General features: G+C 43.4%; 1 protein-coding gene across 1 annotated transcript in view; it reads right to left on the bottom strand.

Moving 5' to 3' along the window:
• The window catches only part of LOC142217153 (uncharacterized), a 50,219-nt gene extending 25,281 nt beyond the window's left edge, over window positions 1-24,938 (bottom strand). The window contains exons 1-10 of the mRNA XM_075285345.1: window positions 24,895-24,938; window positions 23,234-23,578; window positions 22,738-23,028; window positions 21,817-21,915; window positions 18,199-18,576; window positions 16,727-17,032; window positions 16,059-16,412; window positions 12,138-12,512; window positions 7,188-7,481; window positions 1,501-1,851 (exon numbers count right to left, since the gene is read on the bottom strand). Of these exons, the coding sequence (XP_075141446.1) occupies window positions 1,501-1,851; window positions 7,188-7,481; window positions 12,138-12,512; window positions 16,059-16,412; window positions 16,727-17,032; window positions 18,199-18,576; window positions 21,817-21,915; window positions 22,738-23,028; window positions 23,234-23,483 (2,698 nt within the window). The 5' untranslated portion in view covers window positions 23,484-23,578; window positions 24,895-24,938. The remainder of the gene's footprint in view (window positions 1-1,500; window positions 1,852-7,187; window positions 7,482-12,137; window positions 12,513-16,058; window positions 16,413-16,726; window positions 17,033-18,198; window positions 18,577-21,816; window positions 21,916-22,737; window positions 23,029-23,233; window positions 23,579-24,894) is intronic.
• Window positions 24,939-25,207: the final 269 nt, after the last annotated feature.

Here is a 25,207-nt window from a genome sequence, read left to right as displayed (position 1 = left end):
ACTGGGAAGCTGGAAAAAATTCAGAATGGTGGGATTTGAAGAAAAAGTGCATTTCTACAACTTTCTTATGGGCTTCGGTTTTACGGCGTTCACTGTGCAGCCAAAATGACCAGTCACCTGTATTCTGTGTTTCAGTACGATTCTGAGGATACCAAATTTATATGGTTTTATTTACATTTTAACCCCTTAACAAAAATCCAAAACTGTGCCAATTTTTTTTTTTCTAAAAGTCGCCATATTCTGACAGCCATAACTTTTTTTATCTGTGTATGGGGATACATAGGGCGCCTTTTTTGCAGGGCTGGGCGTACTTTTTAGTTACACCATTTTGGGGAATTGCTTTTGCTTTGATAATTTTTTATTCAAATTTTTATCAGAGGCAAAACAGTGAAAAAATGGCGGTTTGGCACTTTTGACTTTTTTTCCCACTATGGCGTTTACCATACGGTAAAAATATTTTTTATAGATTTGTAGAGCGGGTGTTTTTGGACACAGGGATACCTAATGTGTATGTGTTTCATAGCATTTAAGTACTTTTATATGTGTTCTAGGGAAAGGGAGGTGATTTCAATTTTGAATATTTTAATTTTTTTTTTATATATATTTTTTTTTTTTGCATTTATTAGACCCCCTAGGGGGTCTTGAACCCCAGGGGGTCTGATCACTAATGCAATGCATTACAATGCTAATGCATTGCAAAAAAATCATTATTTCTTTTGCAGGGTGCATAGAACAGCGTGCAAAAGAGAGAGACTGCAGACCAGCCTTGTAAAGGCTCCCGGCTGTCATGGAAATGTGACGTCGGCCCTGGAGCTTGCTCCAGGCGCCGGCGATCACCGGCAAAATGGCGGCGCCCATGCGCCACCGGGAAAATGGCGCCTCCGGCACCTTTGACTGAGGCTCCCGAGGGGTTAATGCTTCTGAACTGTCCAGGGACCGATCAGTGTCATTAGCGCTGGCTGTCTACTGTGTAAAACAATAGGCACCCAGCAGACTCCCGGGCAGCAGCCACAGTTGAACACCCGACATGTGCCGTACTAGTATGGCAGATGTCAGGAAGGGGTTAAATATCTAACAATAGCTGAAAATTGTATAAAATAAACAAACTAAAACAAACATCTCTTTGTTCCCCTGCTGGTCCAGTGCTGGCTCCTCTATGGTTCTCCTGGTCTCTGATTACATGTGAACAACATATAAATGCTGCCTCATAACACTAGCATCATGGCTTCCATCACAGGACTACAATACAACCTGATGAGCTCTGATCAGCTGCAGCAGTCATTGTTTGCATGCAAACAGTGATCAGGAGAACCATCAGACAATTTATATGCTTTCACATTTGTTTTTAAAGCTGGATATAGCAGCTCATATATGTTCAATATAGATAGATAGATAGATAGATAGATAGATAGATAGATAGATAGATAGATAGATGTTTTGAATATACATTTCTATAATGACCATACAAAAGAACATCTTGACAAGCTCTTCCACACTCACCTTGTATAGAGAGAGGTCCGCTGCTCTTTTCTGCTGTTTTTCCTAGACTGGGATGTTCCACTCTGAAGATAAACTCTGCTCCTTGGTCGGTGGTGACTGATGGAGTAAACTTTAAGCAGGCTTTATATGTATAAGTGTTATCCTTCTGCCGCACGGGTGTAATGTCTGAGATCATATACTTATCACTATGAACCAGCGGGAATAATTCCTCACTGTCCTTCTCCCTCTTCAGCCACTTCACATTCAGCACATTGGGGAATACATTAGACACCTCACATTTCAGGGTAGATGGGATACCCACAAGAAGGTTGGGAATAGAAATCTCTCGTAATTCTGGCCTCCATGGAAAATCTAAGAAATAAAAATAAAACAAAAACATATGGAAACTTAACCACTTCAGTACCAGGCCAATTTGTGGTCCAGGACCAGACACATTTTTGAGTTTTTTTGTATGTGCGGTTTTGAGGTCTGTAATAGAGATGAGCGAACACTAAAATGTTCGAGGTTCGAAATTCGATTCGAACAGCCGCTCACTGTTCGAGTGTTCGAATGGGTTTCGAACCCCATTATAGTCTATGGGGAACATAAACTCGTTAAGGGGGAAACCCAAATTCGTGTCTGGAGGGTCACCAAGTCCACTATGACACCCCAGGAAATGATACCAACACCCTGGAATGACACTGGGACAGCAGGGGAAGCATGTCTGGGGGCATAAAAGTCACTTTATTTCATGGAAATCCCTGTCAGTTTGCGATTTTCGCAAGCTAACTTTTCCCCATAGAAATGCATTGGCCAGTGCTGATTGGCCAGAGTACGGAACTCGACCAATCAGCGCTGGCTCTGCTGGAGGAGGCGGAGTCTAAGGTCGCTCCACACCAGTCTCCATTCAGGTCCGACCTTAGACTCCGCCTCCTCCGGCAGAGCCAGCGCTGATTGGCCGAAGGCTGGCCAATGCATTCCTATGCGAATGCAGACTTAGCAGTGCTGAGTCAGTTTTGCTCAACTACACATCTGATGCACACTCGGCACTGCTACATCAGATGTAGCAATCTGATGTAGCAGAGCCGAGGGTGCACTAGAACCCCTGTGCAAACTCAGTTCACGCTAATAGAATGCATTGGCCAGCGCTGATTGGCCAATGCATTCTATTAGCCCGATGAAGTAGAGCTGAATGTGTGTGCTAAGCACACACATTCAGCACTGCTTCATCAAGCCAATACAATGCATTAGCCAGTGCTGATTGGCCAGAGTACGGAATTCGGCCAATCAGCGCTGGCCAATGCATTCTATTAGCCCGATGAAGTAGAGCTGAATGTGTGTGCTAAGCACACACATTCAGCACTGCTTCATCAAGCCAATACAATGCATTAGCCAGTGCTGATTGGCCAGAGTACGGAATTCGGCCAATCAGCGCTGGCTCTGCTGGAGGAGGCGGAGTCTAAGGTCGCTCCACACCAGTCTCCATTCAGGTCCGACCTTAGACTCCGCCTCCTCCGGCAGAGCCAGCGCTGATTGGCCGAAGGCTGGCCAATGCATTCCTATGCGAATGCAGACTTAGCAGTGCTGAGTCAGTTTTGCTCAACTACACATCTGATGCACACTCGGCACTGCTACATCAGATGTAGCAATCTGATGTAGCAGAGCCGAGGGTGCACTAGAACCCCTGTGCAAACTCAGTTCACGCTAATAGAATGCATTGGCCAGCGCTGATTGGCCAATGCATTCTATTAGCCCGATGAAGTAGAGCTGAATGTGTGTGCTAAGCACACACATTCAGCACTGCTTCATCAAGCCAATACAATGCATTAGCCAGTGCTGATTGGCCAGAGTACGGAATTCGGCCAATCAGCGCTGGCCAATGCATTCTATTAGCCCGATGAAGTAGAGCTGAATGTGTGTGCTAAGCACACACATTCAGCACTGCTTCATCAAGCCAATACAATGCATTAGCCAGTGCTGATTGGCCAGAGTACGGAATTCGGCCAATCAGCGCTGGCTCTGCTGGAGGAGGCGGAGTCTAAGGTCGGACCTGAATGGAGACTGGTGTGGAGCGATCTTAGACTCCGCCTCCTCCAGCAGAGCCAGCGCTGATTGGCCGAATTCCGTACTCTGGCCAATCAGCACTGGCTAATGCATTGTATTGGCGTGATGAAGCAGTGCTGAATGTGTGTGCTTAGCACACACATTCAGCTCTACTTCATCGGGCTAATAGAATGCATTGGCCAGCGCTGATTGGCCGAATTCCGTACTCTGGCCAATCAGTGCTGGCCAATGCATTCTATTAGCTTGATGAAGCAGAGTGTGCACAAGGGTTCAAGCGCACCCTCGGCTCTGATGTAGCAGAGCCGAGGCTGCACAAGGGTTCAAGCGCACCCTCGGCTCTGATGTAGGAGAGCCGAGGGTGCACTTGAACCCTTGTGCAGCCTCGGCTCTGCTACATCAGAGCCGAGGGTGCGCTTGAACCCTTGTGCACACTCTGCTTCATCAAGCTAATAGAATGCATTGGCCAGCGCTGATTGGCCAATGTATTCTATTAGCCTGATGAAGTAGAGCTGAATGTGTGTGCTAAGCACACACATTCAGCTCTACTTCATCGGGCTAATAGAATGCATTGGCCAGCGCTGATTGGCCAGAGTACGGAACTCGACCAATCAGCGCTGGCTCTGCTGGAGGAGGCGGAGTCTAAGATCGCTCCACACCAGTCTCCATTCAGGTCCGACCTTAGACTCCGCCTCCTCCAGCAGAGCCAGCGCTGATTGGCCGAATTCCGTACTCTGGCCAATCAGCACTGGCTAATGCATTGTATTGGCGTGATGAAGCAGTGCTGAATGTGTGTGCTTAGCACACACATTCAGCTCTACTTCATCGGGCTAATAGAATGCATTGGCCAATCAGCGCTGGCCAATGCATTCTATTAGCGTGAACTGAGTTTGCACAGGGGTTCTAGTGCACCCTCGGCTCTGCTACATCAGATTGCTACATCTGATGTAGCAGTGCCGAGTGTGCATCAGATGTGTAGTTGAGCAAAACTGACTCAGCACTGCTAAGTCTCTGCATTCGCATAGGAATGCATTGGCCAGCCTTCGGCCAATCAGCGCTGGCTCTGCCGGAGGAGGCGGAGTCTAAGGTCGGACCTGAATGGAGACTGGTGTGGAGCGATCTTAGACTCCGCCTCCTCCAGCAGAGCCAGCGCTGATTGGTCGAGTTCCGTACTCTGGCCAATCAGCGCTGGCCAATGCATTCTATTAGCCCGATGAAGTAGAGCTGAATGTGTGTGCTTAGCACACACATTCAGCTCTACTTCATCAGGCTAATAGAATACATTGGCCAATCAGCGCTGGCCAATGCATTCTATTAGCTTGATGAAGCAGAGTGTGCACAAGGGTTCAAGCGCACCCTCGGCTCTGATGTAGCAGAGCTGAGGGTGCACAAGGGTTCAAGTGCACCCTCGGCTCTCCTACATCAGAGCCAAGGGTGCGCTTGAACCCTTGTGCAGCCTCAGCTCTGCTACATCAGAGCCGAGGGTGCGCTTGAACCCTTGTGCACACTCTGCTTCATCAAGCTAATAGAATGCATTGGCCAGCACTGATTGGCCAGAGTACGGAATTCGGCCAATCAGCGCTGGCCAATGCATCCCTATGGGAAAAAGTTTATCTCACAAAAATCACAATTACACACCCGATAGAGCCCCAAAAAGTTATTTTTAATAACATTCCCCCCTAAATAAAGGTTATCCCTAGCTATCCCTGCCTGTACAGCTATCCCTGTCTCATAGTCACAAAGTTCACATTCTCATATGACCCGGATTTGAAATCCACTATTCGTCTAAAATGGAGGTCACCTGATTTCGGCAGCCAATGACTTTTTCCAATTTTTTTCAATGCCCCCGGTGTCGTAGTTCCTGTCCCACCTCCCCTGCGCTGTTATTGGTGCAAAAAAGGCGCCAGGGAAGGTGGGAGGGGAATCGAATTTTGGCGCACTTTACCACGTGGTGTTCGATTCGATTCGAACATGGCGAACACCCTGATATCCGATCGAACATGTGTTCGATAGAACACTGTTCGCTCATCTCTAGTCTGTAACATTTTTCTCGTATGTCTCAGTCAACTAATTTTTGCGTCTTTTTTCGGGGACACATAGGGCTTTATTTTTATGTTGTTTTTATTTTCAAATGTGTTTTAATTTTTTTTATATCTGGGAAAATATAAACAAAATAGGAGGGAAATTGTGTCTGGTTTTCAATTTATTATTATTTTTTTATGTAATAACACAAAGTGTCAATGAAAAACATTATAATATAGTTTTTCCTCTCCGTTACGTTAATTTTTATTTTGTATGGTGTCGTCGGGGGTGGGGCTATAACCTTTAATAACGACGTTTTATTAGCGTATTATTAATTTTAATTATTTAATATTACTATTTTATTTACATTTTTTTAAAAAAACTTTTTTATTATATTTTTATTTTATTTTTTTTTCAGATTGTGTCCCCATAAGGTGATAAGAGACCTTTGGGGACATCTGATCACTTTTTTCTTTGTTAGGGAGGCTGATTTCTCCTATAACTGGGGCTGCTACATTTAACCCTAGTTGCAGTAGAAATACAGCCTCCTGCACGCTGTATATACAGCTTACTGAGCTGATCTGGGTCCTGTAGGACCCAGCAGCTCTTGTAAGACACTGAGCCCGACAGATCACGTGACCGCCGGGTCAGAGGGCAGCTGAATTATGGCGGCGCCCATAGCCTCATTGAGCGCTGTATACACAGCGATTGAGATGGCACGGGAGGTAATAAATCTTCCCTGCCATCTCTCTGGGAGCTCTGGCTAAAGTTACAGCTGGCTCCTAGTGAAAGCAGCTGCACGATCTTGTGCAGCTGCTGTGTTCTGACTGGATGTACAGGTACGTCCTGTCAGAACTAGGCAACCACTATCCGGACGTATATAGTTTATGGACGGTCCGGAAGTGGATAAGCAATGTTTTATAGCTAAACATGAGTTATAAAAATTCTTCCACTAACAATTGCAGGCACCCATGTTTTTAAAGACCACTGTTCCTTCTAAAATAGCGCAAAAAAGCACAAATGCACTCCAGTACATGGGCAACGTAAAAGAGCCCATAGGGTTAGAATGCATTAGAAAGTGGTGATTGCACAATTTCTCAACATTTGCCCTTTTTTGCACAAAAACTGCACATAGCTGAAAAAGGCATATCTAAACTAAATTAGGTGCGCTGACATCATAAATAAACATCACACTAAAACTAGTCTAAAAAAAAGGCACACCTGTGGAAAGTATGGCCAATAAAGGGTAGATCAGGGGTATGGAACTTTTGGCTCTCCAGCTGCTGTGAAACTACAACTCCCAGCATGCTCCATTCACTTCCATGGGAGTTACCAGAACAACAGAGCCAGTATGCATGCTGGGAGTTGTAGTTTTGCAACAGCTGGAGAGCCGTACGTTCCCTACCCCTGGGGTAGATGATATATAACCCCCTATGAGTCAGCACATGGTTGCATTCTGTGTGCCGTCCATTTTTTCACAAATCCTAGACATTATATAGCAAAAATGGTTGGTCTTTTTTTCACTGGCATAAAACAATGAACAAAAACCACACCCCAAAAAAATCAATAGGACTGTGTGCCGTCCATGCATAACAGGGACATCTGAATAAGGCCTAACTCTGTACCTTTATCCACCGCACATATCTCCCTCCACTCCCAGTCATCCATAGACTCATGTTTCCAGGAAATCTTCACCGTGGACTGTGGGTCTCTGAAGAAACTTCCAGGGAGTTTATATTCACTGTGGACACTGTAAGTGCCATCTGCGTTTTCAAATGTCTTATCTGAACTGAGATTTTCTTTATCGTTCCATTTTATTTGGACATCAGAAGGATAAAAGTCCTCGATGTCCAAAGCGCAGAGAACATCACCCGAATCAGTAAGAGACAGTTTTATAGGGTTCAGCACTTTGGGTTTTGCTACAAAAGAATGAAAAGTTATTTAGACAACAAATAGCAAGTTCAATAATAGTTAGCATAAATAGTATATTCAGAATTGAGCAGAACTATAGAGGAGAAGAAAGTTTTTGTAGCATGGGGTGAAAGCGCCTGAAGCAGGTAGATGTGGACACGTGGTAGATGTGGATATGCAAGTAATAATAACTCATCCATCTATCTCCTGTAGTCTAAGCTTGATTGTTCTCAATCTCAATACCCAGTCACTCTTCCGACCAAAGCTCCAGTCATGTTCTGGTCCAGTTATCCTCTCAAAACTAAGCAGTAGCTACACTGTCAGGAACATTCAGTGATTTTATATAGCACACCTTTTGTAAGGGAATTTCTAGAGGAGCAATTCCCCAGTAGCTGCTGGTGAACCCTCGGGGGAAGGGGCACAATAAGACAGTGAGCCCTATGCTGAACCTCCCCCGTCCCTTCCTACTTGCCTGTCCTGTCCTAAGCGACAGGCGACAACTGGTCGACAAAGCCCATCCTAGATATAGGTGATGACACAGAACGCAGAAAAGACAAACAACAACAAAAGGGAGGTCAGCTAGCCAGGGGGTCGGTAAGGAGCAATGCAGTACAATATTGTAATCCGAGAGAATAGTCAAAGGTAAAGCCAGAGGTCAAGAATATGGAAAGAGATAATAAACAGCAAACAGTAGATAGTCAGCACACACAAGGCAATAGCAAGCATCAATGTGAACAAACAATAAATAGGAAGGAAGAACCTGCCCCAGACTTGATAGTAGGATAAGCTGTCAATCACACAGGTAAAGCTAAAATTAACTATTAGAGGAGCAGAAGAACAAGAAGAACCCAAAGGAAGGAATCACAGCTTGACACGCTTCCTGCAGCATGCGGCCAGAGGATGCCAAGTTCACCTGTTCCCAATTGCACTGACTTTGTCTGCTTTGAAGCAGCAGTGTTTTGTTTCTTCTGTCCAATCACTAAAATTAATGGCCTAAAAATGGTCTTAAAATAAAAACAGATAAAACAATGTGGGAAGGAACTAGCTTTATCTGAAGTCAATAAAAAATACAGTGAAATTATAAAGGAAGAAAGAAAATCTGGGCCACTTGCAACAAGACAGAATGCACAAAAGTGCAAAGGTCAAGCACGACTGCAATATATTGGAGTGTGCAGCATTCACCAGAATAAGATGAAGATCACAAGATTTACTAGGGTAGTACGTAAGATGCAAGTTCATCAGAAAAAAAAGCACTTCTAGCACATTTCAGACCAACACAGGTTCTTATTAATAGCATAATGGTGCTGTTACAAACCCATCTATCAAAATGTACAACTAATAAAATCATTGCTAGTGAATCATGTGATTGAGATAAGGTCAGATGATAAAGTACACTATAAACATATATAGCCATGCAATTTAGTGTTAATAATATACTATGATAACATATTTGCAGTTTAGACTATGGTGGACATGTATTAAGTACAAGCATCTAGTAAGTCTCCTGATTCAGTAGTTTCCATTTATAATCAGCACTGAAACCTTCTATATACTACGTGTAAAAAGTAGAAGCATCTGACATGTGCTGATGGAAAAATGAAGAGTTACTGTTGACAACTTCTTGGTTCTAGCCGAAAGCATAACCAATATTTTCTCAATGTTTTCATTTATTGTGTGGTCTATATATTATACCTTACAAATCATCAAATAAATGTCATGTTAAGTCTCTGAACCGCAGATTATGTATCGGACCCTTGACCGTTCAGTAACAATATAAATGGTACTAAGATCCTGCTGAGAGAGGTTCTGAAACTAATCATAAAAATCTAATTGATAGTAAAAACAGTAAAATATTCAGAATAGCTAAATTTTTAGGCTAGAAGTCGTCCTCATCTTACTAATAAGAATGAATCATCTTAAAGGGATTATGCAGTTTCAACAGTTCAAAAGTTGTACGATCTTCTAATATACTTTCTGTATCAATTCAGAATAAAAGTCACATAATGGCCAATAGTAATGTTACTCCTCAAGTACACACTGTACTATAGATTTATCCAAAGTTTCATGAAAGGGTAGCTATGCTTTCAGTTCTGTTTAAAACAAATCGCTTTCACAAATTAAAGGGGGATTTCCATCTCAAGGATCCTATCTATACTGCTCGCTTATGTAAATTCAACATTTTTACTAAATATATTACTTGAGCAATGCTTTGTTTTCCCACTATATGAGATTATTCTTCCCATTGTTTGCACATTATTATCAATGCACCTGCCTTGTTCTCTGGAGGAGAGGGGGGCTGAGTTCTCTGAATTACTTTCTGAGCAGTTATCTCCCACTTCATCCAGCTAATTTCAGTTTGCTGATAAAGGCTCAGATATTGTGTTTATTTCTCTATGTAAGCACAAAGACAACACTGAGTTTACTAAGCCCGTTATCAGTCCTGGTAGGATGTAAGTGTTCTCCATCTCTGTGTAATGTAAAATACATTTACTGTGCATATTATTTGATATGCACTATTATAGATTTTTAATAATCATAATTAGAGATGAGTAAACTGTGTTCGATCGAATTGATATTCGATCGAACATCAGGCCGTTCAAGTTATTCGATTACAATCGAATACCACGAGGCAAGCGCACTATAAATTCGTATCCCCTCCCACCTTCCCTGGCGCTTTTTTTGCACCAATAACTGTGCAGTGGAGGTGGGACAGGAACTACGACAATGGAGGCATCAAAAAAAAAAAAAAAGGAAAGTAATTGGCTGGCTAAATCAGGTGACCTCCAATTTATACGAATAGTGGATTTAAGATCCAGCTCATATGAGACTGAACTATGTGACTGTGAGACAGGGATAGATGTACTGGCAGGGTTAGCTAGGGATTACCTTTATTTAGGTGGGAATGTCACTCACACAGTTCTTTGGGGCTCTATCTCGTCCCTGTCAGCTTGCGATATGCGGGAGCTGACTTTTTCCCATAGGAATGCATTGACCAGCGTTGATTGGCAACGCTGGTTCTGCTGGAGGAGGTGGAGTCTAAGATCGGTCCACAGCAGTCTCCATTATGGTCCGATCTCAGATGTAGCAGTGTTAAGCGAACAGCTCTACTACACCTACTCTACTACACATCTCGTGTGTAGCAGAGCTCAGCGCACACTCAGCACTGCTACATCTCTGGTGTAGCAGAGCTCAGCGCACACTCAGCTCTGCTACATCTCTGGTGTAGCAGAGCTCAGCGCACACTCAGCTCTACTACATCTCTGGTGTAGCAAAGCTCAGCGCACGGCTAGCTCTGCTACATCTCAGGTGTAGCAGAGCTGTGTGCTCAACACTGCTACATCTGAGATTGGACTGTGGACCGATCTAAGACTCCGCCTCCTCTGGCACTCAGCTCTGCTACATCTCTGGTGTAGCAGAGCTCAGCGCACACTCAGCTCTGCTACATCTCTGGTGTAGCAGAGCTCAGAGCACACTCAGCTCTGCTACATCTCTGGTGTAGCAGAGCTCAGAGCACACTCAGCTCTGCTACATCTCTGGTGTAGCAGAGCTCAGAGCACACTCAGCTCTGCTACATCTCTGGTGTAGCAGAGCTCAGAGCACATTCAGCACTGCTGCATCTCTGGTGTAGCAGAGCTCAGAGCACATTCAGCACTGCTGCATCTCTGGTGTAGCAGAGCTCAGAGCACACTCAGCTCTGCTACATCTCTGGTGTAGCAGAGCTCAGAGCACACTCAGCTCTGCTACATCTCAGATGAATCAGGGTTCAGCACACGGTCAGCACTGCTACATCTGGGTTGCAACAGGGTTCAGCACACAGTCAGCTCTGTTGCATCTCAGATGGAGCAGAGCTGTGTCAACACTGCTACATCTGAGATCAGACCACAATGGAGAAAGTTATGGACCAATCTTAGACTCAGCCTCTTCACAGACGAGCCTCCGAGCAGAACCAGCGTTGATTGGTTGAATGCTGTACTCTGTATGGCATTCGGCCAACCAACGCTGGTCAATGCATTCCTATGGGAAAAAGTCAGCTCCCGCATATCGCAAGCTGACAGGGATCCTGGCGAGATAGTGGCGTAAAACAGGTACTTGGGCATATTAGATGCCCCCAGACATGCTTCCCCTGCTGTCCCAGTTGCATTCCAGGGTGTTGGCATCATTTCCTGGGGTGTCATAGTGGACTTGGTGACTCTCTTGAGTCGAAGTGTGGCTTCCCCTGAAATGAAGCATTTTTCCCCATAGACTATAATGGGGATCGATATTCGTTCAAATAGTCGAATATCGAAGGGCTATTCGAAACGAATATTGAATCTCGAATATCTCACTGTTCGCTCATCTCTAATCATAATAAATAATCTCTCATGATAAAGGCAATGTCTATATCTACTGAGGTACTTCATAGTGTCCTATCCGTCAAGCATTGAAATCCACCCACTAGCTTGTTGAAGAGTACAGGAAGTGCGAAAAAGAGACAGCAGGAAAACTGCTGATAGAGAGATGGAAAAATCCCTTTCATGCAAAATATAAAGAGAAAAATAATTGTCCTTTCACTTGATCCCTTGTAAATAATATATTGTGCAGCTTCATAACTGACCTTACATGAATTGTTGGTCTGAGGCATGTACATATAACCATTCCATTCCAGTATTAATAATATTTCTTACCATAAAGCTGTTTTCGCTGAAATGTCTTCTGCCTGCCTCTCCCCTCACAGAGGATTCTGCAGCTTAATGTGATCTTTTTGTGTTTAGAAACAGAAGGTGTGAAGCTGAGACAACTGGTGATGTCCAGGAGACCTTCTATATCAGACATATCTGTCCTCTCTCTATGAGCCACATAACCTGAACCAACATCTTTCTTTATGGCCGCACCTCCCGAATCCTCACATATTTCATCTTCTGTCCCATCTTGTTCTGTCACAATCCATATCACCTGGGTGTTCTGTGTACAGTATGAAGCCAAACAGTACAAAATCACCTTCTCCCCATCATACCACTTCTGGGGTCCCTGGATATTGTTAACAAGCAAAGTCTGCATTGCTGAAAATAAGCAAAAGGTGACAACAATTATTTTACTTTTCATGTGTCTAGTTTATATTTCCTCCAAAAACAACATAAAACATTTTACTGTTAAAGGGGTTGTCCAGGAATTGGACCTCAGCCAGTGGAGACTGAGGGAGGTGTAAAATAAAGTATATATAACAAACAAAAAAAACAACACCATACTAACCTGTCCATTTCTTTTTCATTCTGTATGCTGGAAGTCCTCTATCCACATGACCACTGCAACCAATCAGTAGCCTCAGTGGTTGCTGGAAAGCGATCAGTGACATCCTACTAATATTATAATCCTACTAATATAAGTGTGTCTGTCCGGATGTTTAGATGTTTGTTCCTCAATCACGCAAAAACGGCAGAACGGATTTGCCTGAAATTTGGCACATACATAGATAGGAACCCAGATCATACATAGATAGGAACCCAGATTAAAACATAGGCTACGTTTTATCCCAGTAAATGACGTCCCTACGTGACTGCTATGAAGGAATTTAGGTTCACACAACATTAAAGGACCTGTGATGATGTCATCATTGGTCCATGAGCCGTTCTCTGGTAGGATCAGGCTATGCAGTGGGCAGAGCTACACGCTAATTTGTGGGCGGGGGGAGCTCTATTGGATGAAGCCGGACAGTGTGAAAGCTGATGAAAATGGAGTCTCATGGAAGATCAGGAGACTACAGAACATGCAGGCTGTGTCTGGACAAGAGGAGTATATTGGGTGTAGAGTTTCAGTGAGTACGATGTGGAATGTGTTGTTCTGACTCTGATGGGGGAGGGGGGAGAACTGTGGCACATATCAGCAACATCTGTTCAGCCGTTTGTAACACAGAAGCTGCTCAGACACTCTTACACAAGACAACCCCTGTAATCCAAATTGCCAGATGTACTGGAGCTGAGACAGCGCAGTAGCAGTTTGAGTGCATAACACGAGGCCATGTGCTGTTCGGGCTCTGTGTGTGTGTGTGGGGGGGCAAACTGTGTCAAAGTTCAGCAGCAGACGTTCAGCCGTGTCTAACACAGACGCTGCTAGGACACTCACACAAGGCAACCCCTCTTATCCAAATTGCCACATGTAGCAGTGCTGAGGCTGCGCGGCAGCACAGCTTGCTCTGCTCTCCATAGGGATGTACATACAGCTTCATCTGCTGCGCATATGCACAGATCTAGCAGAGGCAAGACGCGGACGCAGGTGGATCATTGCCAACCGCATTACGCTAAATATAAGTGGCTCATCGTCAACAACAACCCGCAGATGAAGTCACAGGCAAAAGCTAGTCCCTCATATACATGATTGGTTCCTTGACAGTGAATGAGGCCACTGACTGGTCACAGCCAAGGCACGGGATTTCTGGGATCCAGGCCCTAACGTAAGACCTAATGGATAAGTGTCGGACAACTGAGGGCCACCAGGGACAGGTGAACATTCTAGGTCCAAATCCTAAACAATTCCTTCAAGTATTTTATGGAAAAAACATTCTAAACCTAGTGATTATGAATAGAGATGAGCGAACGGCATTCCATCGAATTGATATTCAATCGAATATCAGGCTGCTCAAGATATTCGATTCCAATCGAATACCACGCAGCAAACGCACTAAAAATTTGTATCCCCTCCCACCTTCCCTGGCGCTTTTTTTTTTGCACCAATAACTGTGCAGGGGAGGTGGGACAGGCACTACGACAATGTAGGCATAAAAAAAAAAATCAGAAAAAGTAATTGGCTGGCTAAATCAGGTGACCTCCACTTTATACGAATGGTGGAATTCAGATTCGTTTCATATGAGACTGTGAACTGTGAAACAGGGATAGATCTACAGGCAGGGTTAGCTAGGGAGTAGCTTTATTTAGGTAGGAATGTTACTCACACAGCTCTTTGGGACTCTATCTCGTGGCAGTCCATTATATGCTAGTCAGGATCCCTGTCAGCTTGCGTTATGCAGGAGCTGACTTTTTCTCGTAGGAATGCATTGACCAGCGTTGATTGGCCGAATGCCATACAATGTACAGCATTCGGCCAATCAACGCTGGTTCTGCCAGAGGAGGCGGTGACTAATATCGGTCCACAGCAGTCTCCATTGTGGTCCGATCTCAGATGTAGCACAGTTAACACAGCACTGCTACATCTCAGATGTAGCAGCATTGAGCGAACAGCACTGCTACATCTGAGGCATAGCAGAGTTGACACAGCTTTGCTGCATCTCAGGTGTAGCAGAGTTCAGCGCACGGCCAGCTCTGCTGCATCTCAGGTGTAGCAGAGTTCAGCGCAAGGCCAGCCCTGCCGCATCTCAGGTGTAGAAGAGCTCAGCGCACGGCCAGCTCTGCTGCATCTCAGGTGTAGCAGAGCTCAGCGTATGGCCAGCTCTGCTGCATCTCAGGTGTAGCAGAGCTCAGCGCACGGCCAGCTCTGCTGCATCTCAGGTATAGCAGAGTTGAGCGCACAGCTCTGCTACACCTGAGATGTAGAAAAGCTGTGTCAACTCTGCTATACCTGAGATCGGACTACAATGGAGACTGCTGTAGACCGATCTTAGACTCAGTCTCCTCACAGACAAGCCTCCGACAGAACCAGCGTTGATTGGCCGAATGCTGTAAACTTTATTGCATTCGGCCAATCAACACTGGTCAATGCATTCCTATGGGACAAAGTCAGCTCCCGCATTATTAGTGGCGTAATACAGGGAATTGGGCAAGTTAGATGCCCCCAGGCATGCTTCCCCTGCTGTCCCAGTTGCATTCCAGAGGTGTTGTCCTCATTTGCTGAGGTGTCATAGTGGACTTGGTGACTCTCCTGAGTCGAAAAGTGGTTTCCCCTGAAACTAAGCTTTTTTCCCCATTTTCCTATAATGGGGTTAAATATTCGTTCGAATAGTCAAATATTAAGGGGCTATTCGAAACGAAAATTGAATATTTTACTGTTCGCTCATCTCTAAATATGAACACTTTTTTAAAATAATGTTCTCTTTAAAGGAGACTTTTCACCACCTCCAACGAGTCTAGAACTTTAAATCCATTAATAGCTGCTGCTCCAATGATTATGGTACAGTTGGATATTTTTCTCTAGCCCCCACCATTATCAAGCACTCAGTGCTTTTAGTTTTGGTGCCTGATATACCATTTAGGATCTGTATTGTCAGGAGGGCGATGTCAGGCAGGGGCAGACAAGGGGAGTGATTTTGAGCTCTGACACTGGCTACCTCTGATTGGTACTCTGAACCACACCCCCTTACCTGATACCGCCCTGTTTACTACAGAGCTTAAATAGCACATCAGTCACCAAAACTAACTGTATTTGTTGTTCAGGAATGGTGGGGGCTGGAGAGAAAATTCCAACTGTGCTGAAATCAGTAGAGAAGATACTAAGAACTAGAATGAGTGGGATTAGTGAAATTTCCTCTTTAATTATGTAAGTATAGGTATGAAAATAAAATCCTTCTATTAATTAAGAAAAGCTTTAGTTTGATTTGCTAGATATTATTTTTCAATGATGACTAAAAGGAGTCCTGTCATGCCACAGAATAGATTTACCGGTGTCTCGGAACTGCACAGGTATTGTCTTGGCCTCTATTGGTTCTTCCAAGCTGGGATGATCCACTCTACAGATTAATTCCACATCTTTCTCTATCAATAGAGATTTCTTCGGTGACAGAGAACACAATGCCATGAAAGTTTTCTTGTCCGTCCTGCTTGATATAACTTGTGGAGATGTAAATTTTTCAGATTCTAAAATTTCCAATAAATCTGGAAAATCATTCCTCTTCTCAAACCACTTCACTGTCAACGCGTCAGGAAAATAATTTGACACTGAGCACTTGAAACTAATCTTATCACCCTCAATAATACTTTCTATATAGTCTCTAATGTGGGGGCGCCAAGGAAGATCTGCAAAATAAAACAATAATTATAATAACCATAGAGACCAGTATGATAAAGAGTGTGCTGGGAACTTACAATTCTGAACAAAGTAATAAGAAACAGTGTCACTAAATTTGCAAACTTTAAGGGGTCTGAACACATTAGGATCAACCTGTGTTTTTGGCAACAATTTTTTGCAAAAGTCAGAGCAATATAACTGCTAGGTATGAAAAGATCCTAAAAGATAAACAATGTGAGTGATAGGACGTATTTCTCTATACTTAAAGTTTTTGGAAATAAAATAAGGGACACTAAATGGACTTAGAACTGATAAGTTTTACCTTTCACAGAAATCTCCTTAGATTGAGCGCTGTCCACAGATTCATGTTTCCAGGTAACAATAACTTTATATGTAGGATCCTTGAAGATTTCTCCAGGAACCGTACATTTACTTGTGAGGTTAAACGTGTCGTCAGGATTTTTCATGACCTCTTCTTCTGATAGGATTTTCTCTTGTGACTGACCTCTTGTAGACACCCAGCTGATCTGTAATGGCTGAGGATAAAATCTGCCTAAACTGGTGGCCAGCTGGATGTCTCCCTGGTTGGTAATGGTGAATTGTACCAGCTCCGTGAACTGAGGTTTAGCTGTTGAGAACAAAAACAATATTTTTAAAGGGGTTTTCTGGACCCTGGATGGTTTTTATTAGAGATGAGCGAGTACAGCCGATCCGAACAGCACGCTCGCATAGAAATGAATGGACGTAGCCGGCACGCGGCGGGTTAAGCAGCCGGCCGCCGTCAAAGCGGAAGTACCAGGTGCATCCATTCATTTCTATGGAGCGTGCTGTTCGGATAGGCTAATCCAAACAGTACTCGCTCATCTCTAGTTTTTATCCTTACGATCTAGTCGGTATAGATCATTAGTATTTGAGAAGTGAGGATCTGACACTCTGCCCCTGCACCGATCAGCTGATCTTGCTGCTTCCAAATACTAGAAGCAGCTCTGCTCCTATTCATGTAATAGGCACACAGCTATAGTAATCCAGTGACAAGACTATACAGTGGACATGACTAACACTCTTCCCTTATTACTTGTACAGGAGCAGAGCCGCTTCTGGCCCATCCAATGCAGTAGCCTCTGGGGCCGGGAGGGAGTCGCATCTGCTGATATGTGTGAGGTAAAACTCTGAATGATCAAAGACTGGTTACCTATTCTGGGGATAAGTCAGCAGTATGCAAAAGCACCTGTGGGGCAAAAAAATACCCTTTACATTATTCACGTTGAAGATTTTTTCAGTAACCAAACCTGTTACTATAAATAAATGTGTTCAGTCATAATTTGGGCCCTGATATATGTATGTATTACAGTGTCTAAATGAACAAAGAGAAAAGCATTTAGAAAGCAAAAAGAAGGGGTTGAATTATGAACTTATTTTTTAAGACAGTTTTGTCTGGAGTCTAAGGGTAAGTTCACACAGAGTTTTTGGTCAGGATTTTGAGGCCATATTCGCCGGAACAATCCGGCTCCCGGAAAAAGTAGTGACGGGCTCATTCTTCAGGCCGTTTCGCCTTGCGATTCGGCCTGAAGACGCTCCCTCCTCCCGACTAGGCCCATTCATTGGGCCTAATATAGAGCGGAATGCGCACCTGGATGCCGATGCAGTGCACAGGCATGAAGTCGTGGCTACCTGTTTTTTGGACCGGAACCTGAGCGGCCACCATCTCAGGTTTCGGTCCAAAAACCTCATGTGAACTTACCTTCATGCAATCCCTCAGAAACAATGACACACTTATCTTCATCAATCTCTCACCATAAATGTCTTTGATCTCATGTGTTCTCGCCTCAGATTTCTTATCGGTAATAAAACTACAGGTCACACTTGACCCCAGATGTCTGGATACTGAAGGAATGAAGGACAGTTTGGCAGTAATGTCACATAGAGACTTCCTCTTTTGGCTGGCCGCCTTCTCAGTGGACATCTTGTACTCCATGGGCATTAGTGGCTGCTCTTCCTCATTATTTTGCGATTCCTTCTCTGTGATCTCACATGTGGTGCCATCTTTATTTTTGATGATCCATTTCACTTGGGTCTTCTGAGAACAGTTACAAGCGGTACAATACAGGGCGGTATTCTCACCTTCTATCATTTTAGTGCCATTAACCTTATATACTAGAACGTCCGAGGATCCTGTTTAGAACAAAAGAACTTTAATTGTACACAATATCTGAATGTGAGCACTGACTTATATTAACCCTTAAAGGGGTATTTCCATCAACATAATCATATCTATATTTGTAAACAATTAAAAGTTAAACAATTTCGCAAATATAAGTAATTAAAAATTCTGCAGCATTTTAAACATTTCCTCTAACCATCTTAGTGGTGACAGTCTGTTGTCTTGATCGATTGCCAATGGATAAAACCACAAATGCAGAAACTTCCTATGGTCTGGAACTGGTCAAAAACCCAGCCATGATTTTCTTATTGTAGCTAGGTACACTACATGTATGAGAAGATAAGCCATAATAAGGAAATCATAGCTGACTTTCTGACCTTAGAAAGGTTCTGCATTTATGGTCATATCCAATGGCAACCGATCAAGACCACAAGACTGTGACCACAAGATATTTAGAGAAAATCTTTAAAACTCTGCAAAATATTTAGTTACTAATATTTGCAAAAATGTTTAACTTACAATTATCTACAAATTTAAAAATAAGTATGTACATGGGAATACCCCTTTAAGCGTATGTCTATGCTATTTACATAAAATGTTATATAACTGAAGGAATACCTCCTTGCTTCTGCCACATTATCACACAACAAAGACAGAGAAATGTAAATTGGTCCTTTCTGCCTCTCATGGCTCACAGGTACTGCATATAAAACAGATGCAGCCTAATGAGTAGAGCCATACTGCACTGCATCTAGTGGCTGACTTTGGCTCTCACCATCTTGTCCTTCTGTTGCTACTATACCTCCACTGATGGAAAAATGTTTATGCTAGAAAGCAATGACTAGAAGTAAGTTATCCTCAGCATGACATCTATTCAGTAGGTGTCCCCTGACTTGGCTCTGTGCATATTAGCAGATGTATAGTAGGCTCCACCTACCAGCCTGTCACAGCTAACACACCCTCTGCCTTGACATTTATTGTTGCACCGTGGTCTTCTCCTAATTCCAACCCTTAGGGCCCGTTCACACAGAGTAAACGCGCATGTAGTTTGGCAAAATACACGTGTAAAAATAAGACTCCCATTGACTTCAATGACAATTTGCACGTGTATTATGATGTGTATTTTGACGTGTTTTTTTTACATGTGTAAAAAAAAGTCATTGAAGTCAATGGGAGTTTTATTTATACACGTGTATTTTGCCAAAATACACGCGCATTTACTCTGTGTGAAGGGGCCCTTAGTGTCTTTCTTCCAGAGCACAATCTATAAATGGTGTTTGTTAGAATGGAGTAGTCAAAAGTACTCATGCCTGGCATGATTCCAGCATGTGGTGCTGCCTTTGCTCCATGTGCTGTTACTGTTAATATTGGCCACCACCCCCTGTAACCAGGTCAAGGTAATGGAGTATACGCTCACTGATTCTGAACGTGTAACACGTTCCATATCAGCGGCGTTAAAACAGATCCCATTGCTTTCTATGGGAGCCGGCATACGTGCGCTCCCCATAGAAATGAATGGGCAGCTTTTTTCTCTATAGCTTTCAATGTGATACGCGCGTATCACATTGAAAGCTATAGAGGGGAAAAAAAAGCAGCCCATTCAAAGGGGGCATTCATTGGTGGCCCGGGGAGGGGGGCGGGGCCGCCCACAGGATTATCCAGGGCAGCGCTGGGCGGGGAAGTCCTTTTGAATCCTTGCCAGCGCTGACAAAGCAACTCCCCACCCACCCCTAAGCCGAGCCGCTTACTCATTCCTTTCATTTATGATTGTACCCCTCTTTCAAAGAGGGCCTTGGATGCCTTTCTTGAAGAGTAAAATATAACAGGTTATGGACTCGAATTTTAAGGACACGTTGATCCAGGGTTTTCATACTGACTGCCAGATTTGGAGTCGGGAAGGAATTTTCCCCCTGAAATAGGACAAATTGGCATGAGCCTCATGGGGTTTTTCGCCTTCCTCTGGATTAACACTGTAGCGTTTGTAAGGAATAATCTCCTTATCCAACCTCATTAACTATGTACCGTGCAGATAAAAAAATTTTTTGTTTGTTTCTTTCTGTCTGTTAGCAAATGACATGCTCTAAATATATATTTGCATTAAATTGTTGTCACAGCAGGCATAGTAGCAGGACCTTGGCCCCCTGTCTCAGCGATGAAGAGTACCAGCGACGTGCCCCACCGGAAACAAGTCCAACGCGTGCCCACCAGGAGGCGGGGCACTCCGGGGGGGGGGGGGGGGGGCACACCACAACGTTCGCTGAGGAGGAGGGGAACAGGGTTATTGCTTATGTCAGATCAGATATATATATATATATATATATATATATATATATATATATATATACACATACATACATATGCCATATATATGTAATAAAGCTGTGGCCGACCCCACCCATTCAAAAAGTAACTTGGTCCGTAGTTATGTGAAGATCACACACAAGGGTTTTGGTGGAGGGGAAGGGGTTTCTTGGTCCAGATAAATGCTCAAATACGGCCGGTCTGCTATATACTAGACAGAATACTATATCAGATGCTGCACTCCCTGACCCTCTGTAGGCCGTGCTCTTATTCATGATTTAAATTGGTTTCTCTAAGTACAAACATCCCCTTACCAGCTTTCTCCTGCAGGTGCAAAAATATATACTGTATTACCCCGGCACCGGAAAAGTCAGTCTTTACTGATCATAGAAGTGTGGTTTGCTGAGGTCGCCCTCTTCTGTATAATGGAGGACTTCACTGCTCACACTCCAGACCTTCAGAAGTGTTTTGTCCACCCTGAAGGTATGTTTCCTACTAGGTCCTGGGCTGTGGTCCACATATCTGGTAATACCCCTTGCTCTTCCTTCCCTTTCCCTCCCCTCCTTTGTTTTTCGTACAGCCTTGGTGTGGTTTTTGCTGGGAAGCGGCATCTCCCTATGTTTATGTTTATTTTGTATTAATTATACTTGGATAATGAATAAAGTCAATAAAAAGAAAAAAAACATGTTATATGTCAGCCATTTTGGGACATACTGTTATTTTGCCTGTATATCCACAAACACTAATACGATAAGGTTAGTTTAACACAAGCCAAAGGTTAATGCGTAGCCAAGACAGAAAACACTATTTATAGAACAAATAAAATCATAAAATGACCGTGCAAGAAAATCTTTCATTCAAAAAGTCCATAGTAATAAGAATCATTTCATCTGCAGTCAACCAGTTCATGACAATCCTAGCGCACTACATTTAGATTCACTGTAACATACCTGATTTCTTCTTGTATAACACTGCGGCAATTACTGACACGATGAATATGACCACTCCTAGGACCACACCGACCAACAGGCCAGTTATATTGCCATTTTCTGAAAAAGTAACAGATAAGTACTTATATATAGTCCGGCATTATCATTACTATGATGTTATAAAGTACCGTAAGTTGTAAGAATGAGCGGTCACAGAAGAAGTGGCTGATAAATCAACAAGGAGGTATTTTCTTTAATAAGCCATGTGCTAGTCGTATTTTTAACAGCTAGCAAGATGACACCAGCGCTGTCTTCTCTGTCATTTGGGTCCTTTGGGGAACCAGAACGACAGAGTGCCAGACTGCTAATACAGAGGTTGCACGTGGATCCTGTTGACTATAATGGGGTCCGAAATTTTCAAACTGAAAGCGGCAGAGAGAACAGTCCTCTATGCAGGTGCTTTCTGTGAACCCAGCCTTACCTGATCTTTACTTCTGGGCCCATACTCACGGCTTACTATTAGTACAGGTCTGATTGTTGTGGGGCCATGATCCGAAAGGCTCTGGCTTATTAATGAAATGTATGGACCCGTGGAGGTCATGAATGACACTAGAATACCATCCATGTGCCATCCATGCTGGTTTCTCAGAGACCGGTAGCCTAAGATATATTACAGTTTTTTCTCTGGAGGCGGGAGAATATCGCTGATTGGCCTCAACAGTGACGTGTAGCGAGGACTTCTGCCGGAACAAGCCCCAGGGAGCCATTGGACTGGCCAGCAGGGTGGAATACCAGAGCATAGCTAGCTTTTTTTCACTTTTACTGTCCTCCAGAGAAAAAAAAGTTTTTTCCTGAACAACACCCTTAACCATTCCAAATACAGTGAAAGCAATTAAATAAATAAAATCTCACATTAAATTCATTTACTACAAAGAATCTCACCATCATAAACGAGTCTGATGTCTTTCTGTATGGGTGCAGTGAGAGATTCATGGTCGACTTTGCATATGATGGATTTTGGTTTCTCTATGGACGGTAATATCACTGAGCTATTAATGGAGAACGTGTTATTATTCTTGGAAAGAGAAGATATAACAGAGCTGTTCACGTACGACCCATCCTTTATCAACTGCACAGTGATCTGTTCAGGGTAAAATCCAGTCACAGAGCACAAGAACTTGTTTTGATCATTGTCTATCTTTATTTTCTCAATGGCTGAGATGGACGGACGAGCTGTAAGGAAAAGATAAAAAAAAAATTGAAGAATCCCAACATTGTAAATATTGAATGACATAAAAGGGAAGGAAAGGGGTTAAACTATTTCCAGTACATGATCATACTACATACATAGCAGTACATCATTCTGGGATTAGTGACTGGGATGGGAACAAGGTTTTATGCACTTTTTAGAGCTTGTTGTGTAGCGTGGTAAACTTACCATAAACTGTGAAATCAATATCCTTATGAATAATATTAGGGCTGTAGATTACTGTACACCTATATGCGCCAATGTCACTGACAGATGCATCACTGATGTACAAATCGGCAACACCTTCTTTAACAGTGTTTGCATCAATGCGCTTAGTTTTTTGAGACAACAATCCTTTGTTGTCAAATCTCACAATTGCACTTTCTTTAAATTCCCAAATAATGGCAAGATACTGAAGGTTTATTGGCTTTCCATCCATCTTGAATTTACAAGGTATTTTGACATTAGTTCCCAGCTCTGCTTTTTGAAAAGGTGGAGCTTCAATTTCCAAGGAAGATCCAGCACAAAATAACACTGAAAAAGAGACAGAATTATCTATGTACGCTTTATGTGATACAAGCAACAAGAAAACCTTAGTATGAGACACTCAGAAGCTATTCCAACTTAGGATATTTACCACCTATCCAGATAATACGTAATAAATCTATGATCACTGAGACCTCCCCCAGGCGGCCTCCGCCACAGGTTCCGTACCAAAAAACTCTGAACTTACCTTTACGCTAGGTTCACACTAGCGTTCGGCACTCCGTTCTACATGCAAGAAGATGGAAACCACAGACCGGGTCCGGCCGTGAGCGTTTTATGCTCTCTACCGCAAAACCGTTTTTTTTAAAAATCGGACACAGAGTACTGCATGTCCGACTCTGTGTCCGGTTTTAAAAAACCAGTTTCGCGGCGGAGAGCATAAAACGCTCACCGCCGCTCACGGCCGGATATCTTTCAAACCCATTCAAATGAATGAGCTTGAAAGAGTCCTGCAGGTTTCCGTCTCCTGCCTCTGTTTTTTGCAGGAAACGGAAACCTGCAGAATGGAGACCGGGCGCAGATGTGAACGAGCCCTTAGGGAGATTTTGCTTCCCAAATACTTTTGGGTGTTTCTTATGTAATTTGAGCTGTTAATCATGAAAATCACCTCGACTGGTCATCAATATGCGATATGTGGGGTCCAACATCTAGACCACACACAAATCAACTGATCCAGCAGCCTCCAGACGCAGGAAGTTAAGGGTGCACGGGGCTATTGTGACGCTTCTTTTAATTAAATAGGAGAACCTGCACACAATCTCCATCCACTGCTGTAAAGTCTGACACATGGAGGCTGCCAGAACAGCTGATCTGTGCAGGGTTCAGGTGTCGGACCCCAATGATGACACTGAAGACCAATCCTGTGGATAGGTCATCAATATGAGAAATCCTTCTAGAGCTGGAAGACCCCTTTAAGGGCGGAAAAGGATGCTGCTATCATGAGACACAATCATAAGCCAGTGTCTGCACTTTTAATATTCCCGCTCACACAGAGATAAAGGTAAATTAGGAAGAAACATTGTTATAAGGATTTGTAAAATGTACTAAACTCATTCATGCCTTGTGTAAATGAACTGGAGTACACACATACACCACCATGAGATATTGTAAGAAGATTGCTTAGTCCTAGCTAAATATATTCTATGAGGGGCGGAAACTGCAATTCCCAGCACTCTGCCAATGAGCAAGAGCAGCTACGAAGGCACAAGCCACAAGCTGCAGATGATGAGACGATCAGTAAGAGAAGCTGACAGGTCTCTGGACCCTCAAACTAGTAATTAATAGTAAATGATTCCTATACTTACATGTGTGACATAATACAAAGCGAATTGCAGCTCTGAGCTCCGCCATTTCACAATCCTGCTCGGTAATGTCTGAATCTTATTTTCACTTTCAGTTTTCCTGATCCAAGTCCACAACGAGGAGGGAGGATGGGGAGAGCAGGATACTGACTTGTCTGTACGCAAGGCCATTGTCAATAGATGACAGAGACTACACTACAGACAAAATAGAGATCTGCTGCCTGATGTGTGACTGACTCCTGCACAGCTACAATATAGCCCATTGATGGAGAACCTTTTGAGCTTGGTGTGTCAAAATTCGAAAAAAAAAAACTTA

Source organism: Leptodactylus fuscus, chromosome 8 (genome assembly GCF_031893055.1).
Source record: "Leptodactylus fuscus isolate aLepFus1 chromosome 8, aLepFus1.hap2, whole genome shotgun sequence".
NCBI classification, from domain to species: domain Eukaryota; kingdom Metazoa; phylum Chordata; class Amphibia; order Anura; family Leptodactylidae; genus Leptodactylus; species Leptodactylus fuscus.
Note: the sequence above shows the minus strand (reverse complement) of the source record. Positions and strands in the feature narration are given on the sequence as shown.